Below are 18,951 nucleotides of genomic sequence, written 5' to 3'. Positions count from 1 at the left end.
ACCATATAATTCATATACTTCCTTTCCTGCATATATTCAAACAAAAATCTTAAAATCTGGGAAACTTAAGTGCATCTTTTTGAATTATTAACTGGCTTAGAAACTTTATTTGAAGGTAAAGAATAAATGATACATTAATAATTAGTACATGGGTTTTTAATCTATAATATCATATATTTTCCCACTAGATTTAAAATAGCCCATTGTTTTCCCTCTTGATAAACTCATTCAAGTCATATATTTGAACTTAAATTACCTCACTCATTTCCTCTTGCAAAGCCATAAAATAGCCAATTAATACGGTGCTTATAAATCAACAGCACTTTGCTTCTAAGAAAATAAGTAGATTTCCCATTTATGTTTCCATCCAGATTACATGGGAATAAAGAGGCAAACTTTGTTTCTAAGTTTTCTAAAAACTATTCTAATTAGTACTTAACAGTACTTTATAATACTTTCAGAACAAAATCATATTTATGTGTTTTCTTTAACTTGAACGGTAGTCAATAAATGGCTACTGTTCTGTTCATATAACATTCAATCTGGTATTTTAGCTGAAGATACATAGACAACATAGTTATTTAGCAGAAGATTGCTTCAGGGAACATAGGCATATATGACTGTTTGTGTTTTCAACTGACATTTTAAGTGCTCAATAGTTCCTTGTCTGTAATGGGATGTACCAGTATGTTATAACTTAAAACACTTACAGGCAGCTGGTTTTACCTAGTTGAAACCACCACTAAGGCGGGGTGGAGCTGTTTGCTTGGCTCTTTAATACAGACAGTCCTCTATCTCATTTGCTTTGTTGATAACAGTCATACAAAGGACTTTCTTGTGTTTTGGGTTGCTTAGACTAAGAAATATGAGAGGTTCAGTCGCTTTTAAAAAATGAGGACTTTTACAGGTTGAAATCTTCTGAGAGCTGTCTACTGAAAGCAGTTCTGTTGTGAGCTAAAGAGCTATGGTTGAAATTAGCTGTTGCCTAGAGTTGTTCACTTTCTGCAATTCATTGCTGACGAAGCTGTGCATAAGCTGAGCCAGCAGTCTGTCGCAGTCAGAGATTTTATGATGCAGTTTAGATCAGTGTTTTTGAATATCTGAAGTGGGTCTTTTTATTCTTTCAGATTGGAAAACTACTTTAATTCTGCAATTCTGAAATTTAGAAACATAAAAAAGAAATAGTCTATTTATAAAGCTCAAGGTGATATATACAACTTCTGATGATTCCATGAACAGACAGTGATATGAGCACCATTTTGCAGTCTAAGTAAAATGCATTACAACTGGAAATACTCCTGTACATATGTATGTGATATTCTGTGTGCTTTGTGCAGTCATAAGTTGCATCCCTTTTTTTGATATTAGATAAAGGAGAATTGAATTGCATTTATCCTTAGGAAGAAAGAGCAGTTAAAAGTGGCAGTTACCAATAAACTAAATTCTGAGGGTTCAGTTCTGTACATACTATCTGGGTTGAAAGTACCATTGAAATCAGTGTGTCTAAGTAGACAGTGTATCTAAGTAGACATAGATGGTGATATGTAATTAATGAGATGGTATTATCAAGAATTGGCAGCATGTTTTTTCTAGCCCTGGGCAATCTGGAACTTTTCACAAACAAATCTCAGGCTGAACTTTGTAGCCACACTATGTCATATTTTGCACATAGAAATTACACAGATGTTTCTTGATTAAATTCTATTCAAAGCAATAAGGGTTAATCTTCAATTATCTGAAGATAAGGAAGTGGCTGAAAAAGATACCTTATGCCCGGGATGGCGAACCTATGGTATGCGTGCCACAGGTGGCACGCGGAGCCATTTGTCAGGGCAAGAGAGGCACTGCCCTGTCAGCTGGCCAGCGTGCATACACGCACTAGTTAGCTGAGTTCACCCTTTTTAAAAGCCATTTTTTGCCCTCCCAAGGCTCCCAAGGCTTTATAGGAGCCTGGGGAGGGCGAAAAGAGCCTCCCTGGCCCCCAGGAGGCCCTCCAAGGGCTTCATGAGCTTCCCTGAACCCTCTGGAGCACAAAAACTGGCCCTATGGGCAAACCGGAAGTTCGGGAACAGAGTTCTGGTTTGCTCGGAGGGTCGTTTTAAGTGCTCCGGAGGCTTCAGGGAACCCTCCTGAAGGTCCCTGAAACTTCCGGAGGGCTTCTGTGGGGGGAGGCTGTCCTATAAAGCCTCTGGAGTCTGGGGAGGGCAAAAAAGCATGCAAAAAATGGGGGGTTGCCTGTAGTGCGTGCATGCACACTGGGGAGTCGCACATTGTATTATGGGTACAGCACATCCGCACACTACCCCCCTGCGCTCCCCCCACTTATGGCATGTGGGCCAAAAAAGGTTCGCCATCACTGCTTTATGCTGTACTTTCAAAAACTCTTAACCATCTGATCTATCAAGCTGGATTTCAACTAAAAATAATTCAAATGCTCATGTATTCATTTTCCAAGCTTAGAACATATTAAATCAGAAAAGTAATCTGGCTATCCCATCAGGCCTGGGACTAAGATTGTAACCCGCCCGAATGGTATGAATGTTGTGTTTTTTTAATTATGTATTGTCTTATATGTCTAAAAGTTTGTCTTTCTCCCCCCTTCCCTTAAGTTGTGAGCCGCCCTGAGTCCCCCCAGGGAAAAGGGCGGCATATAAATAAACTCAATACCAATACCAATAATTGTAATTTGCATAGGCTTTCCCTAAGTTCACCAAATAAGTTTGATCCCTGTAATACAGATCAATAAGCAGAGGTTTAATATAGAATTATTTCTCAACAGAAATATCACAATATAAAAACACAATATAAAAACAGCTGGTGAGACTTCTAGGACAGCCATGAGTCTAGAAAAAGTCAGATTTGAAAAAAATGTAGGGGTTTCTATCTGTTCTAAAATATCTATTTTGAAATATTTTACAGACCTAATAGGAACTAAGGTTTCTATCCATTTTTAATAATTAAAGAATCATATTTAATATTAAACATGGTGTCGGGTTTGAAGTTCAGGGTAAAAATTATGGCTTGAGTTAAATTATACTAAAATTAATTTGGGTTGCCATCTCATAACCATTTGATATTAATTGGAAGGGACTAATTTCTGGGTATATATGAATAAGAGTGGTCTAAAAAACAAGTTAACAAAAAGATGTAAGATTCATTTTTTATTTGATAAAGAGTGAGTTATTTGTGACAGATTCTTTGAACTTTTGCTGAAATGTGGCTGTTATCCTCTTTAAAAAATAGCAAGATGGTTTTCATGCTAAACCTCATGTAGGTAGCCCTCGACTTACAGCCATGATTGAGCCTGCCAATCATGATCAAAACTTGGGACAATTGTACAGTGGAACATCATTGTGATCAATCTGATTTTTACAACCCTTTTCCCGTGATTGTTAAGGAAATTCAGTGGTTAATGAAATCCATTGTTTACTATGGGATGATTTTGCCCAAAATATTATGACCACAGGACATGGTAAACAACAATAAATACACCCCCATTGTGGAGTGCCGAAAATGCAGTCATGTAATTATGATGGGAGGACAGAACTTTGGAACAGATCATAAGTACTTTTTTTTGCGGTGTATTGCAACTTTGAATGGTCGCTAAGTGACTAATTGCAAATTGAAGACTATTTATAGTTAATTCCTGAATTGAGATATTTCTAAAAGGCAACTTTTTAGGTTAAGCTGCTTTACAAAAAAAAACAAATATATTAATACATGATTCCACAAGGCTTATTTAGTGAACAGGCCATTTCCCTATCTAAATTCTGCTACACTGTTTTCTTAACGTGAATAGAAAACATGAATGCCACCTTTTCAATTGGTAAGCAAGATTATTTCAGTAAAATATTATTAAAATTTCCCTGATGTTATGGAAGATCCAGTACTCTAAGCAAAAGGAGATTAGAAACAAGTCTAAGCATTCTTGAAAATAAGCTTTTAAAAATGATTTAATTAATAGCTCCCAATGGAGCCTTAGAATTCAATTTATTAATTCCATTTCAGGAAAACATTTGGGCTAAAACAGACAGCTCTTGCTGTTATTGCAGTTGAAGCTTATAGTCATTATACTGCATTTAAATCAAATTTTGGGATAAGTGATATTTTCTGAGACAGAGAACATTTGAGAATACATAGCCAATTAAAAACTGTCTTACATGTTTAAATGAACTAGATAGCTTGCTCATAACAAATTGGGAACACCTATGAATATCACAGCCACAGATATCTTGGGTTCTACTATACAAGGAACTCCATCTGTGAGCAACACGGTTGTTAAAACACAACATCATATGCTGTGCACACTTATAATGTTCATTTTAGCTGTGGTCATTCAGTGAATCACTGCAGGATGTTAAATGCAATGTCACGTGACTGCTTCCGTATTGATTTTGCTTGTTGAAGGCCAGTTGTGAAGGTTGAAAATGATGATCATGTGACAATGGGCTGCTGCAACTATTAGAAATGGTGGAAACTGCCAAGTGTCTGAAATACAATCACATGACCGAAGAAAAGCTATGATGGCTGCAACTTCCAAGACTGGCTATAAGTTTCCTTATTCAACTAATTGTAGTAGTAACTGAATGGTCATTGAACAAATAGACAGTAAGTGAAGACCATCTGTACTAGCATGGAAAGTCTAAATCTGCCATTCTATATAAATTTTAAATAGCTCTTCTTTTCTCCTCAAGATGTATAAGCTAATACATGTATCATATACACAGAATAATATTATTTTAGCAAAAAGAACATCAAGTCTTTTTGAGAAGTCTTCTAATTTTGGAACTGATTAAATAAATAATGAAAAACATGTTTAGAAGAAGAGCTGTGGTGGCACAGCGATTTGAATGCACTATTGCAAGCTAATTCAGCTCATTGCCAGGAGTTCAATCCTTACCAGCTGAAGGTTGATTCAGCCTTCCATCTTTCCAAGGTCGATAAAATGAGAACCCAGACTGTTGGGAGCAATATGCTGACTCTGCAACCATTTAGAGAATGCTGTAAAGCACTGTGAAGCAGTATATAAGTCCAAGTGCCATTACTGTTTTTAAAAATCTAATGAAATTTCCTTGCCTTGCATAAAAATACACAACCAAATTTATTGCTCTGTAAATTATTGTTAAAAGTAGAACTGAATAGTAAGCTGTATGCATATAACTTTGTAGACATTTTTAAATTGGCCTGAAAGATAAATACAAATGTTTGGTGGCAATCTTTTAGCAATATGAAATCAAATGCCAGAGTGTTATTGTATATTTTGTCTATAATTCTAGCCAATTTATTTCACAAAGCAATCAACATTCCGAACCTAACAGGCATAACATTTGTTGATCATTAACTGCACAGGTCACTACAAAAGCAACATAACCCTCCCCCTTAAATTATGGAAAGACAATAATTTGCCTTTTATTTTCTCCCATACTTAATCAGCCAATGGATTTAACTTTCACAATAGATTGTCAACTGTATTGCAGTCATAAAGAATTTTATACATGTCCTGCAGTTCACATAATATTGCTCTTCAAACTAGGAGTCATTGTGAAAGTGTGCTTCTAAGCAAGACAAAACAGGAGCACTTATCTTTTGTGCAAGAAAAAGAAACTGCAATGGCATTTGTTAAATCAAAAATGTACAGTTAGTGAAGACATTCCATTGTTATCTACCATCATTTTGATAGATTTTTCCTTTATAGAAAAACACACTGAGTATTCTAAGGGCACATATTTGGATGAAGCAGATATTCTACACTAAATTTTTTTCCTGTTATTAGCAAAGCATGTTCTCAACAGAAAAAGGAACAGAGTGAACTGTAACATTTCCATCTCTCAAACAAGCTTTTGGAGAGAGCTACGTACATCTAGACTGGTGGAAAAGATTACAAGGCTTTTAAAAATGTTTAATAGAAAGAAATTAGCCACAAAGTACAAAACAATTCTCAAGAAAACAATGTCCAGCCACTTCAATAATTTCCCGTACCTGAGTTTAGCTGAAGAAAAAAATTATTATACCTCAAATGAATATAACTTTAGACTTTTAAAGTGTTACAAATGACATTACATGAGCCATGCAAATAACAATAGTGCAAAATGTAATAAATAAGCAACCATAATGCTGATGCAGCCCTCAATGAAATTTGAGTTTGACACCCCTGCTCTACTTGTAGATTTGTCATTATTCCCTCACTTCACTGGTTGAATAGTACTCAAAGAGCAGGCACTGACAAACACATTTTATTATCAAAGTCCTCCTGATTTTTTTCCTTCCATACACAAGACCTCCTCCTACAGTGTGAAGAGGAATATCTACATCCTGTTAATCAGTAAACTTCAATCAATAGCTCAAATTTACTTCTTTCTCAACAGGTTCTTTTCTTTTCAGTCTTAGCTTGGAAGCCATTACTATGGAACTTTTTGCTTTGCATATGCATGATGGCAGCTATGTATGGTGCCTTCTGGGGTCAAAGGATCGAGAGCTGCTATTTCTATCTCGAAAATCTGGAATAACACAATATCAATTTCTTTTATCCCTAGAGGTTTACAAGCACGAGGAAAAATAAAACCTTGTTCACTCATTCCTCTGAATAAATTAATATGTAAAAAAAGGCAATTCACTGAATTTAATTCTTAATTTATACTGAAATAAAAGTGCATTTGACCCTGTGTGTATAGCAAAAGCAAAAAAAAACAAAACTATATAAAATTGTCATAATGGTTTTCCCTTATATTGTGAGAATACTTCTCAACACAGATGCATTAAACAGAAACCCCCAATCGGAGATGAACAAGGCAAGCAAAAATGCACAGTATATAATGCAAATAAGAAGAAAAGTAACTTCTGCTGCCTTCTTTAAGAAGCTGCAGTATTTACTTTTAAAAAAACTGAAAGGGTCTCCCTTGAGCTTGCTTCTCTTTCTAGGGCCAATGATCTTAGACTGCTTATTAACACATACAATCCTGCACTGCCAAGATATTCCCAGAAGCTAGCATAAAGGCAGGAACAGGAGAAAAATATAAAATGTATGGCAAATCCCATACAAAAGAATATCATGTAAATACACTGAAGAGTATTTACTGATACATGATGAAAATTTATTACAATATCTTGAGTAACCAGCAATGGCTGCATCTTACTTTGCTGCATATTAAACCAATCCAAATGAAATCAGAAATATCTATTTTTACTTTGGCTGGTTCAATTACAATCTAGGTTAATTTTTAAAATAACTAATAACTTTTCAATAAAATAAAATAACTTAATAATTGTTATTTGTGATTCTACAACTGTAATCTAGATCTAGTTACTCTTCCAAGGTGGCGCAGTGGTTAAATGCAGCACTGCAGGCTACTGCTAGATCAGCAGTTCAGCGGTTCAAATCTCACCGGCTCAGGGTTGGCTCAGCTTTCCATCCTTCCGAGGTGGGTAAAATGAGCACCCAGATTGTTGGGGGCAATATGCTGACTCTCTGTAAACCGCTTAGAGAGGCCTGAAAGGCCTATGAAGCGGTATATAAGTCTACTGCTATTGCTATTGCTATTCCTCAACTGCTTGTCAAAATTTGCTCAATGTCTCAGCCCAGCGGAAAATGTCTAATGTTTCAGTTTCATGAAATATGCTGGGTATCTGTATTTTTTTCTGAGATGAACTTTGGTATTAGTACAGTTAATTAATAATGTTAATTAACATTTTTAAAAACTATATTCTGCACCTAGAAAATATTTAAAGTACATTTCATTTTGCTAAATTGAAAAAAACCCACAAAGCTCTCCTTATTTGATTTAATATCAAATAATCTTATTTACTTTTTGAGGAGAATGCTTCTGTATTGGCTTCATGTTAGAGATAGTTCGGTGAGAATTAGAGATAGAAAAAAATCCTAAGAAAATACATGTTAATAATAAACAGACTTCAAGGTCACAATCCACCAGAAACCCGCATAATTGCTACTGCAATCAACAGAACACACTGCAGAACATTGAGCTATGTTTTTTAGCCAGAATTTCTTAACGATTTAAAGCAACCCTGTTTAGTCAACTCCCAATGATCTTTGACCAATGCATACAAAGATATATATTCCCATAAATTGGATTTTGACCATGATAAAACATCTACTGCCATTCTTTAATCAGTGATTCATAATGAAAGTGAATCAAGGTAATGACTAGGCTGTAACAGAGAAAAACACATTATTATGAAATAATTGTAAGTCATAAAGAATTAGGTGAAGGACCCAACAATTAACTCATTACAATATTAATATAAATGCATTTGACATTTGACTCAATATCTGTTATTCCTTCCACAATTAAAAAAACCCATAAAATAGGAAATACTATTTTAGTTAAATCTGAAATGTCACTATTAAAAGAGTAAATGACCAATGGATGTTCCTCTCCAGGAATGGACCATGCTCCCTTCTTATTCACTCAAAATATATCCTAATCTGACATATGATGTGATGGAGCTTCCCAGCTGCTTTGGAAAGTGTTTAACTAAGAATTTACTTGTTGCTCTAGAAAGCAATTCCAGTGGCATTTTACCAGAGTTTTCTGGGACTTCAAGAAGACTTTTTGATGGCAAGAACATTTGTCCTCTCCTTCTAGAATTCCCCTCCATATATTTTTCCACTAAATGGAAGAGTAGCTTTGCTACTGTCCCAAGAGTACTCACCTTGCTACCAAAAGTTGCCTGCTTTTCATGCTCTCAGTGGAAGCCTGTACAATAGTTGGCTAATGCAAGGAAAACATGGAGACTACTGCTAAGTGCAATGAAGAAGTGCCTCCTTTCTCACATAAGTAGCATTAGAGAGCAATATCAGTGAATGTATGTCTTCACAATCCAGAACCCGTTCTATTGATTAATAAATAGAATATTTAAAAATACACATTTGGTGCAGAAAACATCTGTGTCTACTCAGAAAAAAATTACATTTGAAGTGAAAAATGCCAAAGATTACACTATTAATTCTAATTTGGTAAGGTGAAATGCACCTTGTGCTGATTCTTTTTATGCTGGTGTAGAAAGTCATAGAGATGGGTTTGGAGGGAATATTCAGAAATTGTTACAGAAATGACAAAGGCAAAACCATTTCTTATATTCTGAGAAAAGAGATCGTATTAAGAAGAGATTCAAGGTGGCTTCTTTTTGATTCCACAAGATATAGAAGGAAGGAAAGTTAAAACACAAGTAGGCTTGTAAGATTCTGTTATTGTAGCCTATTGACAAAAAAAACCTAAACCCATCCTCATCTTGCTAGGGGGACAGTTTCTTAACATTATTTTTATTTTATTTCTTTAAAAAAAAACACAAATATGTCATCATTTGTCAATCATTAAGACATTGAAGTACAATTTTTTTGTGTGTGTGCCCCCCCCTCCCTCCACCCCCCCACCCCCCTCCTCCTTCCCCCCAGTTTCTTAATCTGATCTACTTTGTACGCCTAACAACTGATTACTTGCACCTGAAATGCTAACACTTACACAAATGATTCAGCCGCCTTCAATTTAGCTTCTTGGACAATCACTGGATTTACAAAAGAAATCTCATTGGATAACAAACTGTGCTGTTTCTTTCTACATTTATAGTAAATGTTGTGACATACCCTTAATACCCAAAGCAAAAATTTCCAAAATCTGAGAAACACATCTGAGTCTGCAGATGTGTTTCTATATCTTGAAATCATCAGTTGCTCATCATTCACAAAAGGTTATGCAGCACCAGCAGAGACTTCTGTGTTTTGGCACCCATTGTATGAATTCAAACATTACTATTCTATCAACTTACTCTTAAAAGAAGTTGAAGATTATATTTAAAATGGTATTAAAAATAATCCATTAGCTTTAGCTTAATTTTGAAAGATTTTCATAGATATAAGAAATATTGAAATTATGAAAATGATTAATGAAAATAAGCATTGCAGTATGTTAGTGCATGAGCACATGACGTTGTCCTTCAGATGATAATCATACTGGTATATTTAAAATGTACACCTAGACTAGTCTTAAATTCAAATAAAAAAATACTTCCCTTGAACAAGATTCTCAATTTGATTTTACAAGTATCTTGTCATCCTTACCAGGTATACCAGCATAAGAAAAACAACCAGATTCAACTTTTTAGTAAAGTTACATTAACAGAATCTTGCAATCCTGAAGTATAACTCTCCTGCCATATCCTTTACTGTCAGAGAAACTAGGGTGGGTCTCTTCCGATTCTCTTGCTTCACCCATTCTCCAGTACAGGTTATGCTATCTCGTATTTGATTGTTCCCTAGGCAACATGTCTCCGCCTTGTCTCCCAAGGTCTTTTCCACATACCATTACATATCACCTAACAAAGAGATATTAGAACATCTTCAGAAATATGCACTTGCTGAAATAAGTTCCTTCTTTAATTTTCAGTAATAAATTATTAAATTTCAGAATATGAACATATTCTGAATTCATACATCATAACATAGAGTATAAAGCAGAACTGTACCACTCACTATGTAGGATTAATCTCTTACTAAATACAAAATAATTTATGATTAAATAAATGAAAGAAAAACATGTTTACATATTGCCAGGTCTACCCCTTCTTTCTGGTCTTAATTTTAGTAGAATTTCCAGTGTGATTTTAGTATCAGCAACCATGCAACATGACATATATTTTTTTTAGTTTTTGACAAATGATTTTCCTGCACTGTTCTCTATTCTGAGAGACACGGAAAATTAAATCTACCTTTATGGGTACTTTAACAAATGAAGTTCTCTAGGGCAATCCTAAAGACAGAGAAAGTGTTTCACACCTAATCTTAGTCCTCCAAAAACTAGTCTGTTTTCATCAGACCAAGGTATGACCTGGTCAATAGGAGTAGTCTGCTAATCAATGCTCATTTTCAACAGAGAAAAAACAACAACAAAAACCCAGTGTTTTCATGGTCAGTGCCCTTATTAAACCAGACTCCAGGACAGTTTATCTAACTAGATATTTAAAGACCATCTTCACCTTTCTCAGCACATTCTCTAATGCAGCAAAAGACGAGTAAAGTTACATGTAAAAAGCCCCACAGTAATAATACTGTTTTATTAGTATGGGTCATTTTTCTCCATGAAAGTCAATTATTTCTGTTTATGATTTTAAATAAAATTTCAGATGATATATTAAAAAGCTGGTAAATATAATTCTTCTATCCACATTCTAAGCTAGTAACTACAACTGTTGAGTCTTTGTCAGCATAAATAGTTTCATTAAAAGCTTAAACGGTGTCTGCTATTTTTTTTTTACAAGCAGGTGCTTTTACCTTGCACAGAAATACAGAACTTGCATTTCACAGATAATATACATTTTGCAGCCATATCAGAATGCTAATATTTGGAATTTATCTTATCTTACCAACCTGTAGTTCCAGGTTACATATAAAAATATAGTAAACATGGTTAATTACAACAAATCCTATCCATATTTATATAGAGAAATGTGCACAGGATTTGTTATACTTCTCTCCCCCCCCCCGCCACAAAAAAAGACAAGACATTTTAACACCTAGTATTTTTTTTCTTTCTCAGTTTTTTTAAAAGCTAAACACTTTAAAATTACAAATCTTTTTGCACTTTTTAAGGTGCATATCACAGTTATTTTATGTTTCTTTGTTCTAAAGTGACCTGCACAAAAAGATATTACAGGCTTTTAAATTTTCTAGTCCTGACCCGCTCACCTCCCATCCAACAACCTCCACAAATGAGAAAATTATGTTGAGAAAAAGTTTACATACTTTGGAAAAGGAACAAGGTTGTCATTCAAGAAATAAGTTTAGCACAGAAATATTTAAATCAGTTTTCCAGATCAGGAATGAACAACATGATACACACATGCACCCTTGTGAACACTGAAAACCATTACCATTATACTGTGGAGAGCAATACACATTATTTTTGCTATTTTTATAATGAAAAAATTAAAAAAAAGTATACTGTAAGGCCTAAACCATTGTAAAGCAGTCATTTGTACAATATTGCCCTCTCTACTTTGCATCATTGCTCTCTTCCATTAAGTTAAACTTCCATCCAAAATGATGCCAACCTACTTCTGGTCATCACTATGAACTACAAGAGTGTATAGTGTACAGAAGATTTTATAGACATTATAATTCACTCCTAGTGTTACTTTTCCAGCACCAATTGTCTCTATTGCTCACTTCACAGACCCACAACTTCATAAATGGTGCTAACTTCTGTATCTCTCCATTAGGAAACTGTATTATTTATTTATATCCTATATGTATTATTTTTATAAATAATATAAGGCAACAAACACATGTAATACTTCCCCCACCCTCCATTTTCCTCACAAACAGCAACCCTGAGATGAGTTAGGCCAAGATAGAGTATAAGGGGCCCAAAGTCATCCAGCTGAGTTTCATGCCTAAAGTGGGACTAGAACTCATGCTCTCCTAGTTTCAGAACCAGTCTCTAGAAAAAACTGTTCTACTTCCATTTATAGGTACAATCCTTATGACATATTATTTGGGGGGGGGGTGTCTCCCATTTTCCTTTTCCTGCTATGCTAACAAAAAAAATGTCTTAGGTTACACAAGAAACAAACATTACCAATGTTCCAAAAACAATTTATATTAAAACTATAAAGTTATATATCAGACATGCTAAAATAATATCCCAAATAAAAAACATTGTAAATTGTATTATATTCACTTTGGAATATGTCTTTATCATCTTGAAAATATACTGGAGCTTATGATAAAACAGATATTTTTTCTATATCCATCTAACAAGCATTCTGAATGAAACAATAATAATCACCAGATTAAATCCTGGTTTGAAATGTATTTCAAAAATTCCATTTTTCTTGTTAAACAAAAAGCAGGTTTGTGATACATGCGCTGAAGCAAAATGCCATTCTGCTTTCCTTGAGCATCTTTTAGTACTCAATCCTAATATTCTTAGAGAACCTCCTATAGGTATTTCATCCTTAACCAATTTGCTGAAGATTTAAGTGCAAAGACATGCAAGAATTCCAGAGACTTCTACTGCCCCAACAAGCAGAATATTAGTATATTATGTTTGAATATGAGATTTGTTTCTCATTTCAGATTAGAAACTAGTGGAACAGAACAAGTGAAGGCGAGTCAAGGGTCTCCAAAAGGAAGCAACATGATAACCTTACATGCATACTGCTTCACAAGAGGGTAGGTCAGCCAGCACAAGCCAGCAAGGACATTTGTTCAATAGTTACAAAAGTCAAGCAGAAAAGTTCTCTACTGTTCTCATTCAAAGACAAAAAAGAAAGGGAAAAAAATCCTTGCATCAGGAACAGATGAGAGGTTAGAAACAACAGTAACAACAAAAGTAGATTAGATCATATTTGCAGGGTAAGCGAACAGTATCCCTATGTCCTTAGCAGTGGGAGAAACTGCAAGAAAGCGTTGACTAGTAAAATATGCCTAAGTAACAAATACAGCAGAAAAATGTGGGCCTCCCCCGATATGTTCAATCTTACTGCTCATTATGCAGTAATGAGTTTTTATGTGCCTCTTCTTGTTCTTTTTGAGAAAAGCAAGAGACAAACATAGATATATTTCTATCCTGTAATCTGCCTAAACTCTAATATGCTCTAATGATAGTGGTAGATTTTCAACAAATGTCTTAGGAAATACCTGAATGAAATGCAAATTAATCAATCATACCTGGTTTCTCCCCCCCCCCTTACATTCTAAAAAAACTATACTTAAGATCACTCACATGCAAAGTATTATGCAATCAGTTCAGAGTTATAATACTGGTCTGACAATGAATACTTTGTACTTCATTATTTCATAAGGATGCTCCAATATTTAATTTTACATCTTCAAATCTCTATGGAGACTTAATAAAAAACAACTGTTGCCATTTTTGTCTATATACATAATAACTGGTCTGGCATAGAAGTATTATCTGTATTTATGCTTTTTCATTAATGAGAACAATAAATACAAACTTAAAGATAACTCTTGAGTCTTTTCAAAACATTTAGAACAGAGTGTAATTTCTTACCTTTTTCTTCATCTATTCTGAAGATTCCAATACCCGATCCATCTCTTATCGAATATCTGATTTCACCATCTCTTCCTGTATCCTCATCATAAGCAGACACAGTCATTACTGAAGTACCAACGGGAACATCTTCACTTACAAAACTTTTATCCACAAAATTAGGAAAACGGGGTGGCTGCAGATTTTCATTTACATCAACTATTTCAATTTCAACATAACAGGTAGAAGACAATGAAATGGGTTTTCCCTTATCCTTAGCCCGCACTGTTAGATTATAAACTTGTTTCCTTTCGAAATCCAGTCTTTGTACGATACGGATTGCTCCACTGAGTTTATCTACATCGAAACATCCATTTCCACCATCCAAAAGGCTATACCTTACTTGGCTTGCCTGGCCTAAATCAGGATCATAGGTTTCTAGCCACATGACAATAGTTCCTTCAGGAAGATCTTCTCGAATTTTCACTCGATAATTTGTAGGAACAAATTTTGGAGGATTGTCATTAACATCTTCCAACGATACCTTTAATAGAACTGTTGAAGACAATTGTGGTGACTCTTTAGCTTGGTCCCTAGCTTCTATTTTTAAGAAATACACTGCTTGAACTTCACGATCTAAAAGTCCTGAAACTTTTACAATTCCAGTGACACTGTCAATAGAAAACTTATTTGTATCTGTAAGAAGTGAATATCTTACTTCACCATTGGTCCCCAAGTCTTTATCTATGGCTTCTATCTGAATTATTTCTGTATTCAGTTCTTTGTTTTCACTTACATCAACAAAATAACTATCCTGTAGAAATTCTGGAGGATTGTCATTGGCATCAAGAACTCTGATATTTAAAAGACGCCAGTTAGACTTTTGTGGTATCCCAAGATCATAAACAGTAACATTCAAAGTATATTTATCTCTTATTTCTCTGTCAAGAGGAGACAAGATTTTTAGCATTCCTGTTTCCATTCCAACGATAAAACTGCTGTCATTATTACCTCCAGAAATAGAATAGATTAACTTTCCATTAAAACCAGTGTCAAGATCAGTTGCATTCAAAAATATGATGGTAGAATCTACAGGCTGATCTTCTTTTACTTCAATGCTCCTAGGAAGACTACTTTCAAACTGAGGTGCATGCAGATTCATTGTATGTGTATCAAAAATAGTATCCTCTACTTCAACATGACCATGTAGCTTATTTGCTTGCAAGAGTTTTTCTGCCAACATTTTGGCAACACCAGTCTCTTCACATTGTAAGCTCACTAGTTTGCGGCTGGTGACTACAGTGATGTTAATAAATATGGGTGCTGCAAAATTCTCTCCATCTGTAGCAGTTATTTTCAAACTATGAAAAGATGTTTTTGAACTTAATCCATCTCCTAGTGATTGTTTCAGGAAAAGAACCCCAGAGTTTGGATTCAAACTAAATAAATCTAATTCATTTCCAGATTCAATTTGATACTGTACTAACTGGAGCTCATCAGCATCAATAGCAGACACCGTAGTTATTTGATCTCCCACACCAAGTTCCCTGGGAATTGTTCCCTCACAGTTTATTTTCTCAAAAAGAGGAGTGTTGTCATTCAAATTATTTAAAGCTATTGTAACAGGGACTTCAACTTCTCTGCGATAAGGGGTGCCCCAATCAGATGCTCGAATTCTTAACTTATAAATTCTTGGCATCAATTCATAATCCATAGTTTCAGAGGTGGTAAGCACACCAGTGAAGTGGTTTATTTCAAAAGGAACAGGGTTTATATTTGCAATGCTATATGTGACATAGCCATTTTCACCTTCATCAAGATCCTTTGCACTCACACTCATAACACTTGTGCCTATAGGGACATTCTCATTAAAGGAAGCTTTGTAAGATGTCTGAATAAATTCTGGAGGATGAGTATTCACATCTATGACCTTAATGAATACTTTTGTGGATGCTTTTCTATCGCTTGTCATGATGTCAAATTCAAAATGTGGTGCACGTTGAGCTTCTATGGCATCTAGAGTAGTGATAAGGCCAGTGTCAGGATTCAAACTGAACTGAGTTTTGCTTGGTGCATTTATAAACACATATTTTATATAGGGATAAGTAGGCAATGCTTTTACCATAACCACAGGTGTGTTTGGTGGAGCAAATTCACTTATTTCAGCTCTATAAACTGCTCTTTCAAACTGGACTACTCCAGAACTAAACTGGGGAGAGGGCAGATGAATTGCTTTCACAGACGAAAACTTTGGAGGGTTTCCTTTATCTTTAGCCTGTAATGTAAGATTAAAGCCAAAAGGTTGGCTTTCCCATTCAACAGTGCCAACTGCTTTGATTTTATACTCTTTTCCTCCTGGGAAGGTTCTCACAGCTTTGAACTGCTGAAGTGGGTCACCCGCTACAATACTTAGAGATGCTACCTCTCCATTTAAACCATGATCTTTGTCTTCCACAGTTATAATTGCATATGCTGGATCCTTGTCCAGCTCTGAAGGAGTCAAAGCAAGGGCTGTGATGACTGGAGCATGCTCGTTAGCTTGTTCTATATGAATTGTCAATCTTGCCATGCTACTAATCCCACTGCTGCCATATAATTTCATGCCACGATCCACAGCAAGGATTTCCAACTCATAAATTTTTGTTTCTGAATAGTCAAGTCTGCCAGTCAGAATGACCACCCCACTTGTGGGATGAATAGCAAACATGTCTGTCCTCTCCTTAAAGCTGTAATAAAACTCTCCATTGGTTCCAATATCTGCATCAGTTGCACTAACTTTGGCAATACTGGTCCTTATTGCTGTATTTTCTGACAACGAAACACTGTAAGAAGTTGGAGAAAACAAAGGCCTTAAGTCATTTGTATCCAATACTTGCACTCTGACATTTGTGAGAGCTTCTGCATTTGTATTTTTCTCTATTGCTTTTACAGTTAACGTATAGTGGTCTTTTACTTCTCTGTTAAGTATAGCGGTGTTCCCTCCCTTGGTCCGAATTCGTAAGAAGCAAAAATCCCCCAAAATGTATTCTTCGGCTTTAAACAAGTTCTCACTATCCCCAGAAATAATTTTGTATTTTATATCCCACAGGGAGCTTGTAATGTAAATGCCCATTTTTACTGGATGCCCAACGTAAGTCTTAGCTGCAGAGTTTTCATATACTGTGGCATTGTAATGAACTTGTGTGAATTGCATTGGCAGTGCATGGTATTGTCTCAAGGTTCCTTCACATTGTTCAAAATCCTGCACAAGCAGCAGTAGGGACAGCAACAGCATCATGGTCCAATGGCTCTTCATACAAGCAATCACTAAAAATCTGGGGGAGAAAAAGACAAGAGGAGAAATCAATGTCTTTAAACATGGTCCTTTAAAATAACGATTCTGTAAATAAAATGACTTGAGTTCTCTTATAAAGTCTACATGGGAACATAATGTATAGCTCCATTATCCTATACACATATTTTTTTTTCATTAAGTGGTCATACCATACCAAAGGATTAAAATAATGAAATGGAAAAGATTTTCCATATTAGTAATATCCAAGAGTCCCTTGGTTTTGGCTAGCTGAAGATCCAAGAAAGCTTCATGCCTCTACAAGTCTTAAGGGCCAGGTTTTTGTCTTTAGCTTGCATTTAAAAATGGATATAAATCAGAATATTGGATAACATTCATAAGTTATCAATATTACATAATTGAATTTCAAGATTCTTCATATAAATTCAAGGTCTAATTGAAGTTTAGAAGATATTGAATAATTATTATATATATTTTTTCTTTTGCATTGTTTCACAGACATTTTCCATCAACTTTATTTCTTCCCCGAAAGAAAAGACAAAATTCCCATGAATAGGATGTCAGATTCTGGCACTTTAAGGAGCACTCAGACATGCACCAGATTCCTTTCTTTCACTATCCAATTTGCCCTCACATTTCATTTTCCAACCTGACATTAAATCTCTAGGGAATATATAAGAGAAATGTTCCCAAGGTTTTTTTTTCATGGTTAGGAAATGAAAAGGCAGTTTGACAAATATATAACTGGGAGAGAGAAGAGCAACACCAGCATCCTGTAACAGTGCCCAGTAATGAATTCTAAAACATTCTGAGAGTAAGAGAAAAACAACAAATGCCTCTTTTATTAATAAAACTTTCAGGAATTTGGAAGTGAGTTTTCAAAGTGGCATTCACAGAGATAATTCACAGTGTCTTCGGCTTCTAATACATAAGAGACTAATAAAGCTGTGAAACTGATTCCTTCAGAAGAGAAAGACCATGTTGTTTGTGTCATAAAGGCATCAACACAAATGCCTAATATATACTTTTCATATTTTATTGAAGAGAATGAATTAAGATGAACGATTCTACACTTAAACAATGCAATCTGTAAGCACCCAAGCAATATATCACTTAAGAGACAAAATACAAATATTAAAATAAATGTCTTGTTTTTGACCCTAATCTTGGTATTAAGTAATATTAGAAGAGTTGAACTTTACACCAAACTGCAGTTAACAAAACCAAACATTTTGTATTTGCTGAAGCTCAGATAGAGAACTTTTCATTCTTTCAAGCATGAATAAAATACATACTATAGAAGGACAGAAAAATAATCTCCCCTGCATTCCTAGCCATAACAGCTTTAAGTGAAGATTAGTTTTTAATTAGACTACCATCCCAAGAAGAAATTCTATCCTTTAAGAACACTGTAAAAACAATTATAGTTTTACTCGGTAAGGTAGTTTACATAGTGATTGTTCTATTAACAAATGCAATTTTTGCTCCATTCAACTTAGTTCAAATATTTTTAATGGTGCTTTTAGAGTGTAGGTAGTTTGCCTTAAACACTACTTTTTTCCAAGATACTACTTTTTATTGCATACAATGTGTTAATACACGATACAACAAGATCCTGGAGTTTCTGAAATTACATGTACTCTCAAGTAC

General features: G+C 34.9%; 1 protein-coding gene across 5 annotated transcripts in view; it reads right to left on the bottom strand.

Annotated features, from left to right (window-relative positions):
• Positions 1–18,951, bottom strand: part of FAT1 (FAT atypical cadherin 1) — a 119,636-nt gene that overhangs the window by 89,666 nt on the left and 11,019 nt on the right. For all 5 annotated transcript variants that reach the window (XR_001313312.2, XM_087724490.1, XM_014062249.2 and 2 more), the window contains exon 2: positions 14,031–17,323. Coding sequence is in view for 4 of the 5 variants with exons in the window: in XM_087724490.1 (XP_087580616.1) it covers positions 14,031–17,304 (3,274 nt within the window). In the remaining variant the exon portion in view is untranslated. The remainder of the gene's footprint in view (positions 1–14,030; positions 17,324–18,951) is intronic.

The sequence above is a fragment of the Thamnophis sirtalis genome, unplaced genomic scaffold, assembly GCF_051295495.1.
Source record: "Thamnophis sirtalis isolate CommonGarterSnake01/CBP01778 unplaced genomic scaffold, rThaSir2_p1.2 scaffold_10, whole genome shotgun sequence".
NCBI lineage: Eukaryota > Metazoa > Chordata > Lepidosauria > Squamata > Natricidae > Thamnophis > Thamnophis sirtalis.
The sequence above is the reverse complement of the archived record's forward strand: the minus strand, read 5'-3'. Positions and strand labels throughout refer to the sequence as shown.